We start from the raw sequence: 17,673 nt of genomic DNA, 5'->3' as shown, positions 1-17,673 counted from the left end.
TTCATGCACTGACTCTCGCCAGAGCCCTGCAGTGCAGAGCTAATGTCCCTGAAGAACCTTCAAGAGTGGCCCATCTGTAACATGGCAATGACCACTTGGGTCTAGACCACTTGGTCTCATAGCTACCGCCTTGAGGGGGCACTGTGCTAAGCCTTTGGGGTACATCATCTCACGTATTCCGCACGGTAAACTTGACACAGTTATTACTGCTGTCCCATTTCCAGGGAAACTGGAGCTCAGAGATGCTAAGCAACTTGCCTAAAGTCAACAGCCAGCCCCCAGTAGTAGAATCTGGGTAGAACAGAGACCAGGACTGGGGCTTGTGTACTCTAAACCCAGACGTCTTAACCGCTGCAGCATGCTGCTTCCTTCCGCCTAAGCCCATGGCCTCTCCCTTGGGCCAGCCAGAGAGTCAAGTGCAGGGGCCTGTCCCCAGGTCCACTCTTCCCCAGGCTCACCTTCCTGACTTCTGCAGCTGCTCCTTGTGTGTGTTCCTATGCCAGTCCTTGCGAGCAGAACACGATCCCTCCTAAAATATGACTGCTCTGGGTCTCACAGGAGCAAGAAATAAACTAGGGGTGACAGCAGAGCGGAGAGCTTTGATCAAGTGGTCTTAGAAAAGCTTGAGCCTCCGGCCACCAGAAGTTCTTCCCTGCTTCCCCAAAACCAAGCTGCTTAGCCATGAATGTGCCTCAGGAGGCCACAGACCCCCTGCAGTTACATGTGGTATATCGTGTGGTGCATGTGTGTGCAACTCCCTGAGCTGAGGGTCCTCAGCCTCCATCCACTTCTCAAAGGGATGGAGACCACTGCTCCCTAGGGCCTCCCAGGGCTGCCCAAACCCTGCACACCACCTGGGTGCTGACGCTGCTGCTGTCCGGTTCCCCTGGGTGTGGGAAACAGATCTGTCAGAACCCCACTTCCAGCCCCTTCCTAGATCCGGACTTAGAGCTCCACCCGCCAACCAGGATCATTTTTTCTCAGACCCAGATCAGGTCCTGCAATCCAGCAAAGAATGTAGGAGGCAGCTTCTGGGGAAAGAGAGATTCTGGGTTGAGTTTGGGTGCTGAGATATCAGCAATCCCAGATCTCCTGGATGTTGCAGGAACATGGTGCAGAATGTGAAACCCAGCTGTTGAGTCATCTCGGACACACAGCAGTGGTAACATTTCTTCTGTAGTTCCTGAGGCCTGGGCTGGCTCTTTTCATAAGCCTCAGAGTCTCTTCTCTCAACTGAAAATACCTGAGTGCCCCCCAGACGGAGCCTCGACTGCTTGAGTGAGTGCTGCGGGGTGCACTCACCTTGCCGCAGGTGACCCATTCACCTGTGGCCCCGACTACCTGTGGTAGGTGCCCCGAAACATACCTGCACGCCGGCCCGCCATCCACCGGTGCTCCCTTCCTCTTCTCTCCAGGGGTGGCCACGTACACGGACAAGTTGTTCAAGTTCCGCAACAACCGGTGGGAAGACATCCTCAGTGACGAGGTCAACGTGGCCCGCGGTGTGGCCAGCCTCTTTGCCGGGCGCTCCGTGGCCTGCGTGGACAGGACGGTGAGTTCAGGGGTGCGTGGGGGGCCTGGGGAGAAGAGGGAGGCACGCAGTGATGGGAGAGCCTGGAGGGGAGCCAACAAGCAGACGTCCCCCGACAGAGTGAGGCTGTCCGGGGCAGAGCCCAAAGCTTCACCAGCAGCTCCCACCGTGCCTTGCACATAGTAGATACTACATATCAACAAGACTTGCAGGGTGAGTTGCAGTCTACTTTCATATCCTTTCTCCCTGGAGGCCCTCCCGGCAGCCAATAAGGGAACGGGTCAGGGGCTGTCATCATCGTGTCCGTCGGGCAGAGGAGGGAGCCAAGGCCCAGCTAGGGGCAGTGGCTTGCCTGAGGACCCAAAATAGATTGGCAGTGTGACTAGGACGTGAATCAGACTTCTCTAGCTCTAAACCTCGTGCTCATTTTTTCAACCAGTATTTGTTAAGTGCTTACTTTGTGCCAGGCATTGAGCCACAGAGCTCTCCCCGAAAATATTTGTGGAACAAATGAAGGCATGACAAAGAGGTTCATGGGTGGGTGAGTGGAGGGTGGCCCGAACGTCCAAGTACTCTAGTTAATCAAGAGCTCTGTCGCCGCGTTCGCGCCTGCTAGTATACCGTACCGCAGGGGCCATCCCAAAGCAGGTGGGGAGGAAAGGCTGAGGGGGAGGGCAGGGGCAGATGCAGCCACCTGTCCTATGGGGTGGCCCAGCAGTCCCAGCCAGAGCAGGAGGCTTGCCGTGGAGGTGATTTATCCCTCCTGTCACCTGCTCCCCTCCTGCCCCCTCCTTGGCTTCATAGACAGTCATCAGTAAATCAGGGACCCAGCTGCTGCCTAGCTCCATTCTGGGGGCAGGGTCGAGGGGCCTTGCTCATTTCAGGATTGAGATGGCACAAGGGGATTGGGGATTCAGTGTGAATCTTCACAGCAGGGGCCTCCAGGCCTTGGGAGAAGGCAGGTGCCAGGTATAAATATTTATTTCTTAACAAGCTGGCACTGGGAACAGAAGCCAAGCTGGGCTGTGAAGCCACATTTAGCCCTGACCTGAATCTTTGCCACCTGGACTCCTGCCTGGTGGGAGGGAATGAGGAGGCGGCAGCTCTGGGAGCGGCCCCCACCAAGAGTAAGAAGGGTCTGGGGGGTACCAGGCCCAGCAGCTGCTGGGAGCCTCTTCCCAGGCTCCTGCTTCCTGTCTCGCTCCTTCTGAACCAAGGCTTCCCACACGTGGCCAAGGTGGAAACCATCTCCGATCTGGTGGCAGGGCCTGAAGGTTAATCACAAAGAGATGCACCCTTGTCCTAACAAGGTCATCTGCACGCCCACGCCTTTAACCACAGGACAGAGGCACCACGTGAAATGAAAAAAGAAAAAGAAAAAAAAAAAAACATGCTTTGGCACACAGCGCTGTAGGCAGGCACTTAGCGGCTTGCTCAACCCCAGCCTCAGGGAACTAGAAAGAACCCCTACAGTCAGTCTGCCACCAGGAAGGGGGCTGCTTTCTGTGTCCAGCCACCACTGCTGCCTCAGCAATCCCCGGGGCCTGAGAACTGTGGAGAGGAGCAGTAAGGTGAGGTCATGGCCACTCTGGAAATTGAGAAGTAGGAAAGTAACCTGGTTTTTGGAAACCCAAAAGCAATGTTAATAATGACAGCTAACCTTAATAAAGTACCAACATGCCAAGCCCTGTGCTCAGTGGTTTATATGCATCATCTTCCTGAATCTTCACAATAAGCTTATGAGGTACATGCTATCATTATCCCCATTTTACAGATATGGAAACTAAGGCTTCAGGCAATTAAGCAACTTGACCTTGGTCACATAGTAAATGGCAAGCAAAGCCAGGAATGGAGCCCTGCCTGCCTGAGAATGAATCAGACGCCATGGCTCCCCTGCTTCTGGGTGAACCCACAGCAGACACACATTTCTAACCACAGGCTCTGTTACAGTGTTCATCCTACTCCTTCCTCAGCCCCGCAGCCCCCACTGGGAGCCTTTTAATCTACCTGTTCCCAAAGTGTGGTCTCCAGACCAGCAGCACCAGCATTGTTAGAAATGCAGATTCTGAGGCCTGACCCCCACTCCACCCTCCAGACCGGCTGAGTCTGAACCCACGGTGGGTGGAGGGGAGCAGAAATCTGGGTTTGAACTAACCCTGCGGGTGACTCTGGTGCAGGCTGCAGTTTGAGAGCCATCTCGCAGGTCAGTGTCTCAACCCTACCCCGTGCCCTTCCTGCCCTCTCCCCAGCAGCCCTCACTCCCTCTCGCCCCCAATCCTGGCACACTTGCCTGCCCTTTGTCTGCAGCTGCCTCATCATTCACCCACCTTTCTGGATCCAGCTGAAAGCCGGTCTCTTACAAGAAGCGTTCCCTGATCGATAATGATTATGCCTCATGTTTATATAGCATTTTTATCTCTCGGAGACCTTTCACATGTGTTGTCTCATTTCATCTTCTCAACAACCCTGCCAGGAAGCAGGGAGAATATGATTCCCCTTTAACACATGAGGAGACGTAGCCACAGGGGGTGAGGAACCTGCCCGAGGACAAAAAGCCACGTAGGGGCAGAGCCTGGATGAGGACCAAGCTAACACCCCTAGACCATGGCTCTCCGGGAGTAGTTCCTGGGCCAACAGCATCACCTTCACCTGGGAACTTGTTAGAAATGCAAACTCAGGGCCCACTCCGGAGCTCCCGAATCAGAAACTCAAGGGATGAGAGCTAGCGTCTGTGTTTCAACAGACCTGCAGGCAATTCTGATGTAGGCTGAGGGTGAGCCCACTGCCCTGCTGGGAGTCTCTTTCCAGGCTCATCTCTGAGAATCACCTCACTGTCCCAGAGCGATTGTAGTCAAGGTCACATGTGAGTCTCTGCAGCCTTCTATAGCCATAACACATCTGTGTTTGTCAAGTTTTATCAGCCCAATACATTGAAGAAAGGAACTGGCTATAACGGAAGTTTATCAACATCCTAATTTCTAGCAGAGTGCCTTTCAGTTCATTTGGGCTTAAATTGCCCGTTTGTTGACAGGACTGCTAACAGCCGGGAGGGTCAGGCATGGGCACGGGGAGGGCGCACTCTCCCCTTCGGGCCCGTTCATTCAGCCTTCATCCTGTCATTTCACACACATGTACCCCGCTTCTGGGATGGGCAAGAGCCTTTCAGGGTCCTCCCCCAGTCACGAAGCTGTGTTGCAAAGCGGTGCATCTCAGACTTCAGTTTTGCACAGGGATCACGTGGGGTCTTGTGAAAATGCAGCCTCTGATTCAGCAGGCCTGGCGGAGGGGAGGGGTCACCGAGAGTCTTTATTTGCAACCTGCTCCCAGATGACACCCATGCTGCCAGGCCAGGGACCAGGGAGGAGCGAGATTCGTGAAGCACAGAGTCCCAGGTGGCAGGATGGGGGCTCAGAGAACCAAAAAAGAAGGGGCATAAACATCTTTAGAGAACATCTTTTCCACCTTCTCCAGCTTCGGCCCCTGACACACCCTACCTTGCCTTTCATATTCCAGCAACACTGAACCAACTACTTGTGGTTCACCTACATACATCATTCTCTATCACCTCTGCCTGGAAAGTTCTTTCCTCTACACTTCACCTGGCTGAGACTCCTCTTAGAAAACCTTTTCTGAACTCTGCATGGTTCAGTGCCCTTCCTCTGGGGGCCCTCTTCTGTACACCAGGAAATGCTGTACATATTCTCTTTCTTCTCTATAATATTTTTAATTCCAGTAGAGTTAACATTTATTTTTTTAATTTTTTAATTTGAATTCCAGTGTAGTTAACATACATATTCTCTTGATCATATGCGTAATTGTGCTATCGCTGACATGTCTGCATCCCCTCAGGAGACTGTGAGTTCCTTGGTTGTCCTCACCCACCAGTCAGACAGACCCAAGTAGCTCTTAATCAGCTTCCCCAAAGAAAACATGCCATCAGTGATTGGTTCGGTGGGATGGGGGGTGGCTTCTGGAGTCATTGGGTAAGAAATAGAATCAAGCCAGGAGGGCTGAGGGCCGAGAAGGGGCCTGGAACTCAGCTGTTTCTCCTGGGTTGTTTTGTGTTTATGGCTTGCCTTTAAAGTTTATATTTATTTCTTGGGGCACCTGGGTGGCTCAGTCGGTTGAGCGTCCCATTTTGGCTCAGATCATGATCTCACGGTTCATGAGTTCAAGCCCCGCTTCAGGCTCTGTGCTGACAGCTTGGAGCCTGCTTCGGATTCTGTGTCTCCCTCTCTCTCTGCCCCTCCCCCTCTCGTGCGCGCGCGCGCGCGCTCTCTCTCTCTCTCTCTCTCTCTCTCTCTCTCAAAAACAAATAAACATTTAAAAAAATTTTTAAGTTTATTTATTTATTTATTAATCAAGCCCTGCAGAGCCTGGTGCAGGGCTCAATCTCACGAACCGTGGGATATGACCTGAGCTGAAACTGAGAGTTGGATGCTTAACCGACTGAGCCACCCAGGTGCCCCATGTTTATGGCTTGCCTTTAAATGAGACTATAGGCAACCGAAGAATGAAGACTTTGTCTTAGGTACATTTATAGCAAGAGCGTGTTGCATGTAGTTGGAGTTCAAGATATATCTACTATCTGATTAATTGGAGGGAAATGATGAGAGGAAAGCTAGAAAACCGTTAGAATTTAGAAATCGTGCAGATCTCTTGGGGGAAAGGAGGCATCCATTGAAGAAATGACACCGTTATACTAACAGACAGAAAAGAGTCTTTCATCCGCAGGGTTTCGGACTAGAGCGGAGAACGACTACAGCTGCAAGGAGCTGGTACCCAGGCTTCTCCTGGATGCAAAGGAAAAAAATATTTGAGACAGTGTTAGAGAGACAGAAGCAATATACTATTTCTTTCTGGTAATATGGGAAAACCAGGGGGATGGAAGAGGAAAGGAGGACCCCTGCATATCCGAGCCGCCTATGCTACCGAAATAGAGGAACAAGGAGATACAGGGTGGGCAGTGGGGAGGGAGCAAACTCCGGAATTTGCTTGTCATCTTGGCTGGAGTGAGCTTGAATGGGAGAGAGAGAGAGAGACTGAGAATAATGGGAATTGGTAGATCAATCAATCAGCAAATATTTATTGAGCAGCTACCCTGGCTGGCAGCTGGAGAGAGCTCAGCTGGAGAGAGGCACATTAGAAAATTGTCTATAAAAAGGTGGTTGTGGGGGAGAGGGAGGGATGTGTTCTTCTGGAACAGGATAGAAGGAGAAGCAGGGCTGCTTTGTATTAGGACGCGGCAGGGGCGGGGGGCGGGCAGGTGTCGTGCACTCTGTAGCCTCTGGGAAAAGCACCTCTGGAGTTGGGCCCGTGCGCAGCTTGCAAGGCCATGCACTCTGGACCAGGGAGGATCACCTGACCCGTGAAAGAGCTATGGTCCTACAAAAGGAGGGGGAGAACCGCTTTCTGGGAAAGAGACCAAGATGAGCCCAGACCGGTCTGCTCACCCACCCTCCTTCCCTTCCTCCTCAGGGCTCCGGACGCTACTCTATCTATATCGCCAATTATGCCTACGGTAACGTGGGCCCTGACGCCCTCATTGAAATGGACCCTGAGGCCAGTGACCTCTCCCAGGGCATTCTGGCGCTCAGAGATGTGGCTGCTGAGGCTGGGGTCAGCAAATACACAGGTAGGCAGAGTGACGTGCGGCATGCTGTGAGTTGGAGGGGTGGGGGGCCGGGGCTGGGGGCTGGGTGCTGCAAGGCTAAGTCTAGTTTATCAGAGACCACAGGAGAGGGTGTGCTTGCGTCCCTGGGGAGGGCAGGATGAAGGCTTGATTCCATCCCCCCACCCACACGAAGCTTCTCCAACACTGCCTTTCCAAGGGTTGGTGAGATACCTGTCAAGGGTGGGCTTTGGGGGCGTGGGGGACACAGGACATAAGGTGAGCACAACATCATCCTCTCCCTGGAACCTCTTGCCCCGTTCTCTGCTGTAACCCAAATGATGGGTGAACAGATTCTGTAGGAGAAAACTGACAAATCACAAAGGCCGAGATTTAAAGAATTCTTTATTGCCAAACAGCAGATGAAATTATTTACTTATACATAAGCGGCCAGGAATTGAGTGCTAAATCCCTAAGCTTCAGCTGGGTCCTGTCTCGGATAACTGAGCTCAAAGAATTGTTTTTCTTGTTCCAAAACCTCTCCAGGCCCTTTTTTTGAAGCCATGCTCCCCCCAAATCTCTCTGGATGGGGGACCTATTGTCAGTCTCTGACAGGGAGATCTTTCTAGGGAAGGCTGTTTTTCTAATTCTAGCACGGCTGCTGACTAAACTCTGATAATCTGCCAATAGACTGCTGATGGCAGAGCAATCCAGTTCCTGTTTTGGGTGCCAAAAATCAGGAAGCCGGAGCTGTGCACAACAACTTCGCACGTGAACTTGGGCCTCACTCACCCCGAACCTGTAATTTGGACATAGAAATCCTTCACTGGTTGACCTTCTCGATATATCCATCCCAACTTGCACTGCAGACTTCCAAAGTATAGGCCTGCCTGAATCCAAATCCTGGGGCTGGAAGAATACTTGAAGGGTCGTTTGGGCCATCCCCCTGCCTCTGGACAGCCGGGTGGTAGCATACTCTCAAAGCCCTACTTGGAAAGGGTTGTCACAGCCTCTCCTGAGTTTATGATGCCTTTCTCTAGCCAACTTTCCACCTCGGTGAAACAGGGAGATTGATGTTGACCTGTCTGACAAAGTTTGTGGGAACAAATGGCTAGACAGTAAAATAGTGTGCACAGCTCAAGCCCCATCAAAGTGCTCGAGAGCCCCACACGTGAACGTGCAGTCTTTCTGGCTGAGTGTCAGTAATAAACCATGCTTTCCTGGGAAAAGGAATAAACATGCAGGAGCTTCAGCCTAGATTTGTACAGTCAATTTTTCTGAATAGTTCCCAGCTCTGTGCACTGGGCTGGCTTGGCAATTAAGTGCCTTGATCTGCAGGAGAAGGAGAGTGGGCTGGGGAGATGAAGCACTTGAAAATGATGAGATGGAAGGGAGGCAAGGTCTGGGAGAGAGGGTTATACACAGAATAAAAGAATTCGGGAGGTTGCGGCTGGGTTTGAGCACGAAGGGGACATTGTTCACGCTGGCTGGGCTGGCACAGGGGCCGGCGGGAACCAAGGAGGGGGCAGGAGGGGACCGAGAGGAGACAGCTGAGGAGTACGGATGGGGATGGGAGCAGTAGCCAACTGCGCCGGGCTGTGCTGGAAGGGCCAGGCAGCTCAAGGAAGGGACAGCAGCTTCTGTGGAGCAGGCAGGCAGGCCGGGGCAGCTGGCATGCCCAGAGGACACGTTAGAGCAGCTTTGCAGACTTCCAAAAGCCATTTGGCTGACAAGAATCTATTTGGCCCACCAAGTTACTATTGTGTCTGCCCGCCTTCCCCAGCCCACCCTTTCCTTGCCCGCCAAGCCCCTCAGTTCTACCCTGCAGCCCCCTTTGTCACTCCGATAATGACGCATGGACATCTGGCTGGAAAGCTAGCCCAGAGCACCGCCCTGAGCCCCAGGGACAGACCCCAAATGTGAGGTCCACCACTGGAGGCCGGCCTGATTGCCGAGGCTCTGGCACATGGCCAGTGCTCAGCTCCAGGCTGGTGCCCTGGGGCCTGGGAAGGGGGAGGGAGGCAGGCAGTGTGATGAGCAGGCCAGGAGGGAAGTAAGCCATGGCCAGATGTGCAGTCGGGGAGCCACACGTCCCCAGAGCCAAGCCACACAACACCCATCTGCCGGACAGACCTTGGAGAAACTCTTGTTTTACAAAAGAACAAATCGAGGGCCAAAGAGGAGAAGGGACTTGCCCAAGGTCACACAGAAGGTTTGTAGAGAAACTAGCATTTAGAGCCCCGACCCCAAAGCTTAAACTGCCACAACCAGCTGACCTTTCTGGTGACCTCCAGCTTGAGCATCCGGCTCCAGCCTGCAAAACGGGAGGGGCTGGTGAAGGAGGAAGGCCTGGCATCCCCCAGGACACAACCCCAGGGAATGGCCCTCACGGGTTTGATTATGACCCCCAGGTTTTGTGGCTGAAGCAGCTGCTTGGCCAAGGCTATGCGGGCAACAGGGGGAGGCCGGCCAATGGCACTGCCCGCACCACGCTGTCCGGCTCTCTCGGGTGGGGGGATGGGAAGCCTACTCTCCAGACCTGAGCAATTCCACTGGCGGCTGCCACTCTGCTAGGTCACAGTGCCATCTAGCGGCCACCGTGCCCACTCTCGGGGGACTCGCGGGCTGCGGGCCGACATTGGGGTTGGTGCCGAGTTGAATGGAGGGAAGCCCACTCGCCCGTAGTCCCTAGTTCAAGGAGAATGCCAAGCCCCAACTTTCCCAGATGCCGGCAGCCCCTTGGAGCCTGGAAGGTACAGGGAATCCTGAGAATTAGTTGTCCGTGTGGCAGAGGGCCTGGCATGGAACCCAAGGAGGGGGAAGGTGAGGACCAAGAGGTCTACACTGGCCTCTGCAGCCCTGAGTGACCTTGGGCACATCCCCAGCCTCTCTGAGCACCTTGAACTAGCAGCGTGAACCACTGTCTCACAGCGCTGCTAAGAGGACAGGCTCTGGCGTCACAGTGCTAGGTACCAGTCCTATCCAGGCAGCGATCGGCAGCTTACTAAATGTCTGTGGACCTCAGCTTTCTCACCTACAGTGGGGGTGTGAGAATGAAGGTTGGCAAACATAGGACATGGCCGGCACAGGGCCTGGCCCACAGGTAGGACCCTCGGAGCGTAGACCCTATCCTCTGAGGTGCCCACGGGGACGCCAGGGCCCTCTGCTGGGCACCTCCTGGGTGCAGGGAGCGTCCTGCAAGGCACAGGGGGCAGCACAGAGCAAGCCCGCCCAGCCCCTGCCCTGGAAGCATTGTCCATTTGTCCCCCGACCCCCACTCTGCCCTTCAGCCCCGGGTACAGCCATGGGCCTCTTCATGCCCATCTCTATTGGAATCCACTTGTCTTCCCTCTTAACTCTACCCACCCCCCCACCCACCCCCCCGCCAGTCTCTATTCCCTCCCCAGGAGCTCTGCATTTGGGCCTCACCCTCTGAGGGAGCATCTGCCTGGGCTGCAAGGCGGTGATTAAAGAATCCTTACAAGAAATTTGGAAAGAAAATGAAGGTGGATTTATGATGTGGGGTGGGGATTTTTGCTGTTGGCTGGGAGTGGTGTAGAACAAAGAGGAGGGCAGATCTGATTTATAGGAAGTCATTATTGGAGAAGGAGATGCCTAAAGCCCAGCTGAGGCCTTCTGGCGGCTCCCCAGCAGCCGACTCCAGAGAAGTGACCGTGGGCAGCAGAGTGGGGGCCACGGAGCACCCCAGTTTGCCAGGGGTGCACTGCCTTGCAGTGGGAGCACAGCCAGATCTGACGGGCAGCACTGGAGTGACGGGCTCCTCCAGCAGGGCCCAGGACCCTCCAGGAGGGCAGCCCCAGACCTGCCCCAGAGCACATGGGGTGTCACTGTACTGGGTGAGTGACAAGAGGGGGCATCATTTTCTTTCAGAACAAACACATATATGTCATATGATACAAATACAATCTTTTCTTCTGCTAAAATAAGGTTTTAAAGGTCAAGCCTGTGGCTGACCACTCTGGGCCTTACCGGGAGCAGGGATCCCTCTTCTGCCTGGAGGAGACTTCTGTAGAAACATCTTAGAGCACGCTGTGGGGGAGTACAGGCTCCAGGGTCATGCAGGTGTGGATATGAACTGTGATCCACTGCCCGCTGGCTGCGATTACACTTCCTGGAGCCCAGGTTTCCTCACCCGGCAAATGGTCAGGTGAGATGAAGCTACAGAATGTCTCCTACACATGACGGGAGAGCAAGGAGGCAGAGGGGCTACTATTAGATACAAGTCCGTATCTAATACCCTGCCCTCCACACACTCAGAGCCCCACCCAGCATCTGTACATCTCACAGAGGGTTTATGGGTAGCACCAACACAGTATTATTCTATGTTTGAATTTTCAGGAAATTTAGGATGAAAGACCCTGTTACCATCCTGCACTATCCTCACACCCCCTTCTCAGACACACACACATACACACACACACATCATTCCTCACCCTTATGTTTTCCAGCATCTTTGCTACTCTTATATAATTGCTTGGATGTTCTCGGAAGCCTGCAGGCCTTGGCATCCACAAGAATCGTAAGAATTTTATTTCTGTTGAGGTCTCAGTAGATTAATCCCATGGGTCCAAATTCCTTGACCAAGGGGCCTCACAAAGCCACAGTGGTGTGGACTCCAGATGGGCCCAGGAATCCACTCCCAGCCATGCTCGTCCTGAGTTCCAGTCTAGAGGATGCACTGGGAGAATGGGAAGGAGCCTTGGATATCTCATTCCCCCACCCAGTTTACAGGGAGGGAGACCAGGGCCTGAAGAGCACACAGCTCAAGTTCCTGTAGCCAAAGCAGGTGCAAAGGCCGGGCAAGGACCTAGAGGCTTTTCCTTAGCAAGGCAATGCCCGCCTCCTCATGCCTGGGTCCTCTGGCCCACAGTTTGGGGTGGTTCAGCAGCACCCACGCTTTTGTTCTCCACAGCCTCTCTTTTCCGTCCTTACCCCACCACCCCCTGGCTCCCAGATACAATACGGCCTTTCGGCAGGCCACCCCAGTACGGCCTCGATGCAGTCTGAGAAACGGATTGCCTGTACCCAAATTGGACTTGAGTCTGCCTTGCCAAAGCTCAGGGGTTCAGAACTTTAGGGGTGCAGTTCTTGAGGATAAATGAGGCTGCCCCATGGGGAGCAGGACCAATGGGCAGATAATCAGAGGGGGCGCGCAAGGATGTGGCAAGAGGAAGAAGGACAGTGGGGAGGCATTTCCCCTGTAATTCCACCTCCCCCACCCAGCTTGATGGGCAGAGTGAGAGGCCGCCAGGAAGGGTTGGGCAGGGAGCAGCGTCTACACCCAACAACGGAACAAGGAAGCCTTAGACGCTTGAAAGTCCTGGGGAAATAAGGAGATTTTATTAACCTAGCAGGTGGGAAATTGTCCCAGCTAATGACTCTGTGGCACCTGACATTTTCCGAGGTACCTTCCGAAAACCAGCTCACTTAATATTTATGACAGCCCTGAGACGGAACTGTTGTTATTGTCAGTCTCACGTTATAGGTGAGAAAATAGACGTCCAGAAAGGCTGGGTGAGGCGCCCAAGGTCACACTCAAACCTCCTGATCCCTAATCTTCTTTCCCACCGCCAGGGCTGCCTCTCCAGCCCCAAGTGGGGAAACTGCTTGTCCCCAAGAGGATGTGCCTGCCTCAAATATAAAAGCATTCATTGATGTAAAGTAGAATTTAACTCACAATTGGGACATCATCCTCCAAGGCTAAAATAAAGATGTTCCTGACTGCCCCTCATGCAGCCACAAAAGGTGTGTGCTAAACCTTAGGAGGGGAAGAGCTGGGGGGAGGGAGAACGGGTAGAAGATATTGAATCAGGAACCTCTGTCACTGGCCACACGGGGAGTGGAAGTATCCGGCTACCCTTAGGGTGGATGGATTTTGTTGGTTTGAAGAGGACTTACGTGGTCCACCTGGGAGGAGGGTTTCCCCTGCACAGCAAGGGGTGCCAGTACTTGATCGCCCCCGTCTCAGACCCCAGTTGGACTCTCCATCCTGAGGCCGTGGGGGGCCTGTTCCCAAGAGGCTGTCTCCCCGACTGTCGACTCACCTGCTCCCCAACTGTGCGGCGAACTTGCCAAGAAGGAGTTGTGGGTAACATCTCTGTTATGGTCCAGTTGCCATGGCAATAAATTGTCACTAATTAGTAGTGTGGTTACCATGGCAATTTTCTAATAATTACAGGTTACAAATGGTACAAGCTTTCAACCCAACCCAATTAGTTAATTAGAAAGATTTAGAAATTTGTCCAAGAGGGAAATAACCTGCTTTGTAGAAAATGAAGAGAATGTGTCACAGCTTGAGAGCCAGAGGCAGAGAGGAAATTGGAGAACACCAGAGTGGGGAGGAAGGATGGAGTTGCATGGTGGCAAGTCCCAGAGCCCCACCTGGAATTTCCGGGGGCCCGGGCAAGGCCGGGGGTTTCTCACTGACGCCTGTTCCTGGGCTGGAATCTGGCAGGACCAGGGCAGGGACGGCTGCCAGCAGCCACTTCGCGGCTCCTCTGAATGGGCAGAAGTGGTGCTCAGGTTGCAGGCCAGCACCCCTCTCTGCTGGCTTTAGGAAAGGCGTCTGAAAGCCTCCCCACCCCACACTGTGGCTGTCCTAACGAAGAACGCATTTCACATCTTGGATGATGCTCCCCGAGAGCACTGTGGATTCAGTGACTCCATTTTCATGAGGCTTGGGCTCTCCTTGAGAGCTAATTAGATTACCTGGGAGGAATATGGGAGGCCCAGGGCCCAGAATGTGTTAATTTGGAGCTTAACCATGAGAGCAAGAAGAGTGGCACTGCGATTTGCCCCATCTTCTCCTCCTGGCCCCCAACACTTGTACTGGTGGGCAGACTGTATTGCACGGGTGAGAAAGGCCCCATGATTTCCTCCAGGGGCATCTCTCAGAGGACAGAAGGAGTCTGGGGACCGAGAGAACCTCCATCCCAAATTAGCAGTCACTTTATGGAAACCTCTTCCCCATCCAGGCAGGCAGGCAGGCAGGGCATCACTCAGGTCGGCCTGAGCTCTCATTTATTTAACAAATAACAATAATAAGTCCTTCTGAGTGCTCTGAAAACTATTCTTATTGTACTGAATAGCCCATTAGAGCAGTGCATTTCAAATTTTACTGTGCACGTGACCACCCAGGGATCCTTCCAGAAGGCGAGTTCTGGCTGGGGAAGGACCTGAGACTCTGCATTTCTAACAAGGTGGCTCCCTTGCAGCAGATTCATGGACCTGACTCTGAGTAGCAAGGGAGTAGGATTCACAAAGAGACTCTGTGAGGATCTCACCTCACGTATCCTCTTAAAAATCCTAAAATAGAAAAAGCAGGTCACACAACCCCCATTGCACAGATGAGAAAACTGAGGCTTAAAGGGTAATATAAATTGCCCAAGCTCACACTCCTTGTGAAAGGCCTTGTTGGGATTAGAATCCATGTCCCAGTCCTGGTCAGGCTGTTTTTCTGCCCAATATTTGGGGGTGTGGCTTCCAACTCTTGATTCGAAGCCCAGTAGTTGGGGCTGTTTGTTCAAGATGTCTTAAGATTGGACTTGTTGACACAGATAGCTCAAATTTGATCTTGGAGACATCAAACCCTAATGTAAAGCTGGCTTGATTTCTTTCTTTAAAAAAAAAAAAAAGTATGTAGTTATTGGATTTTTTTTCCTTTCAAACTACAGAAGCAATTCTGTTGCAACAAGCCAGATAACACAAAGACATTCCCAAAAAAGGCCAACTACCCTCTCTCCTTCCCTCCCCAAATCCCACCCCATCTAGCAGTCTGGGTTAACAACTCAAGGTGTGGCCTTTCCCACTTGTCCCCCAACTCGAGAACGAGCTTGTGTAAACATGTTCAGAAATATCATGTATTTTCCTTTTTTTCTTTTTTTTTAAATTAAACTAAGATTACACAATACCATTACTTGGTGAATTCCTTTTTCATTTAACAGTATGTCACGGGCACTCCTCCAAGTCAATACATATGGACCTACACAGTCTTTTTAGTGGCTGCAGAATGGTCTGTCGTATGGATGCACCATAATCCATTCAACCCGTCGCTGTTGGACATTCAGCCTGTTCCCAGTTGTTTGCTCCATCACACAAAGTTAAGAAAACATCCTGTAGCTTTAGCTAGAACCTCTTCCTAGATGTTCTTAGAAGAGGAGCACACCCGGTGTCTTGACTGGCTTAAGTATGACTGGGGGTGGGGGTGGGGGTGGGGGTTGTCAGGAAAATCTGTGACTTGACCAAAATGTGGTGGGTAGATCTGGGCTAAGGGAGTATTGGAATTTGGCCTCTGAAGGGAAGGGAAGGATATGGTGGCTTCTGCGTTCCATAGGTCACAGAATCGTTGCTTTGCGCAGAGTGACTCTGTCTTGCCCCTCACTTGCCTCATCACCAGTGTGGTCATGCTCCACACAAGTTTATAGGACTGCAAGCCCAGATCTGGGCTCAGAGAAGCATCCAGAAGGTTGGAATTTCCCCCCACCCCCAAAGCTCTTCTGAGGCATCTCGCCGTAGCAGCTTCTCGAAGGCCTCCTCGCGGGCCTGAGGCCTTGCCTCTGCCACTCACTGTGGATCGATGTCCTCTCCTAGGGGGCCGGGGTGTCAGCGTGGGCCCCATCCTCAGCAGCAGCGCCTCAGACATCTTCTGTGACAACGAGAATGGGCCCAACTTCCTCTTCCACAACCAGGGCGACGGCACCTTCGTGGATGCTGCTGCCAGTGCTGGTGAGTGCGACCGCTGCCCTGCGACCCTCGACGCCCCAGGCCCACAGGGGCCTCCGGGCTGCCCTGCCCCCTCCAGCGTGGCCCACAGGCCTCAGGGAGAGTGGGACAAGTAGTCGTCTGCACCATACAGGGAAACCTTGCTTGTTATCTTCAGTTCCACATCCCCCAGGCTCAGGCCGCGGGGAATGTTTGCCGCTGGGGAAAGGGGGAGCCTGTAACTCATGAGCAGTATCCATTTTCCAGCAACTAGAATTGGCCCGTGTTCCTCTGAGTCCTGCTTGAGTTCTCAGCCTTAATTTCTCCTCCAAGCTGCCTCTTTCCCGGTCCCCTCCCCACATTCACCTTAACCATTGACTTCAATCAAGTAGCCATTTATTGAGCCCCTGCTAAGTGCCAGGCTGGGGGTAAGAGTTGGGGGTGCTGATCTGAACACCACATCATCCCACCACACACACATACACTCACAGGCATAGGTATTCTAGAGGGGGGAAAAGATGGATAAACAAATAGCTCTAATAAGAGGGAGACTAAAATCCACATAAAATAGTACTTCGGGTTCCCAGCTCTCCTCCCCTTCCTCCCTCTTTGTTCATCCCTCATCTGCCTCAGGGCCTTTGCACCTGCCGTCCTCTCTGTCTGAAGTGCCTTCTCCCTTTCTCTGTCTGCAGAACTTCTATTTCTCCTTCAACACTCAGCTCAGATGTTATCTATGAAGCCTTTCCTGCCTCTGTCTGTACTACCTGGCAAGATTCACACTCCCTCCTCTGCATTCACACCGTCCTGCGTACACTTCTTGGTCAGGCTTCTGTTTTGCTAAAATAATCTATGTCTACGAGGACTAGGCACTGTGCTGTTCATTCTTGACACCGCACTTGGCACACAGTGGTCACCCAGTAAATTTTGCTGAATGGCAGAATGGACACTTCATAAAAGTGTGTGGATATAATCAGCCTGCCCTTCAACCACTTCCCCCCACCCGCTTCCTCCGCACGTTGCCAATGAAAGGATTGATTTCACCTCTTTCTGGGCAGCATGGGGATGAGCTGTAGCCTCCAGAAGAAGGGGTGAGCGGGAATCTAGACACATAGATCAAAGGTCCTACAAGCTCCAGCTAGTGCTGACAGCTAGCATCAAATCCCTGAGCGAGCACCAATCCGTTCTCTGTGACTTACAAGTACCTAATCCCCCAGCTCTCTGCTCGGGAGTTCCCATTTTGAACACCACCCCTCCGCTTGTAGCCAGTCAACTCCCCTCCTGCCTTTCCCTCTTCTTCCTGGCAAAGCTAGAGCTGGAGGCAGCGGCCCTGGCCTGTCCTCCCACCCGGCAAGCACATACACCCCGGTGCTGTATACTCTGGCAGCAAATTTTCTCATTGCTGAAAAATCATAAAATGAAGGGAGGTGGTAGTGGAGAAAGCTAGAGGATTTGATAAGGTGTTAAAGAGATGGGAGCAGAGGTGAGCGAACAAGTTGGAGCGGGAGAAGGTATCTGGCGGGAGGAGAGAGGAAAGGTGCTAGGCCCGTAATTGAAAGTCAGAATGATTGCAGGGGTTTAACAAGACATGTCAAGAGGGCATTCATCACCCAAACAGATGCTGCTGTGAAATGCAGCCTGGCACCGATTATTCCCGTGAAAGGGAACCGGCTCCTTGTCAAGGTGCCTCGTAGATAGGAGAGAAATGGGCCAACACAGAAGGCCACCGACATTAGGACTGGGGAGTTTTGTAGAGAATTAATGGGGTATTAATCCTAGAGGTGGGATTTGCGAAGCCTCCTCCTCAAGCCTG

At 52.8% G+C, this 17,673-nt stretch overlaps 1 protein-coding gene across 1 annotated transcript in view; it reads left to right on the top strand.

Annotated features, from left to right (window-relative positions):
- CRTAC1 (cartilage acidic protein 1) overlaps window positions 1-17,673 on the top strand; it is a 119,343-nt gene that overhangs the window by 77,856 nt on the left and 23,814 nt on the right. The window contains exons 3-5 of the mRNA XM_047072278.1: window positions 1,416-1,552; window positions 7,010-7,166; window positions 15,753-15,887. Of these exons, the coding sequence (XP_046928234.1) occupies window positions 1,416-1,552; window positions 7,010-7,166; window positions 15,753-15,887 (429 nt within the window). The remainder of the gene's footprint in view (window positions 1-1,415; window positions 1,553-7,009; window positions 7,167-15,752; window positions 15,888-17,673) is intronic.

This window comes from Lynx rufus, unplaced genomic scaffold (genome assembly GCF_022079265.1).
Source record: "Lynx rufus isolate CCGP_SWC_20201006 ecotype Redwood Valley unplaced genomic scaffold, mLynRuf1.p SCAF_11, whole genome shotgun sequence".
Lineage (NCBI taxonomy): Eukaryota > Metazoa > Chordata > Mammalia > Carnivora > Felidae > Lynx > Lynx rufus.
This window is presented reverse-complemented; position numbering and strand designations above follow the sequence as displayed.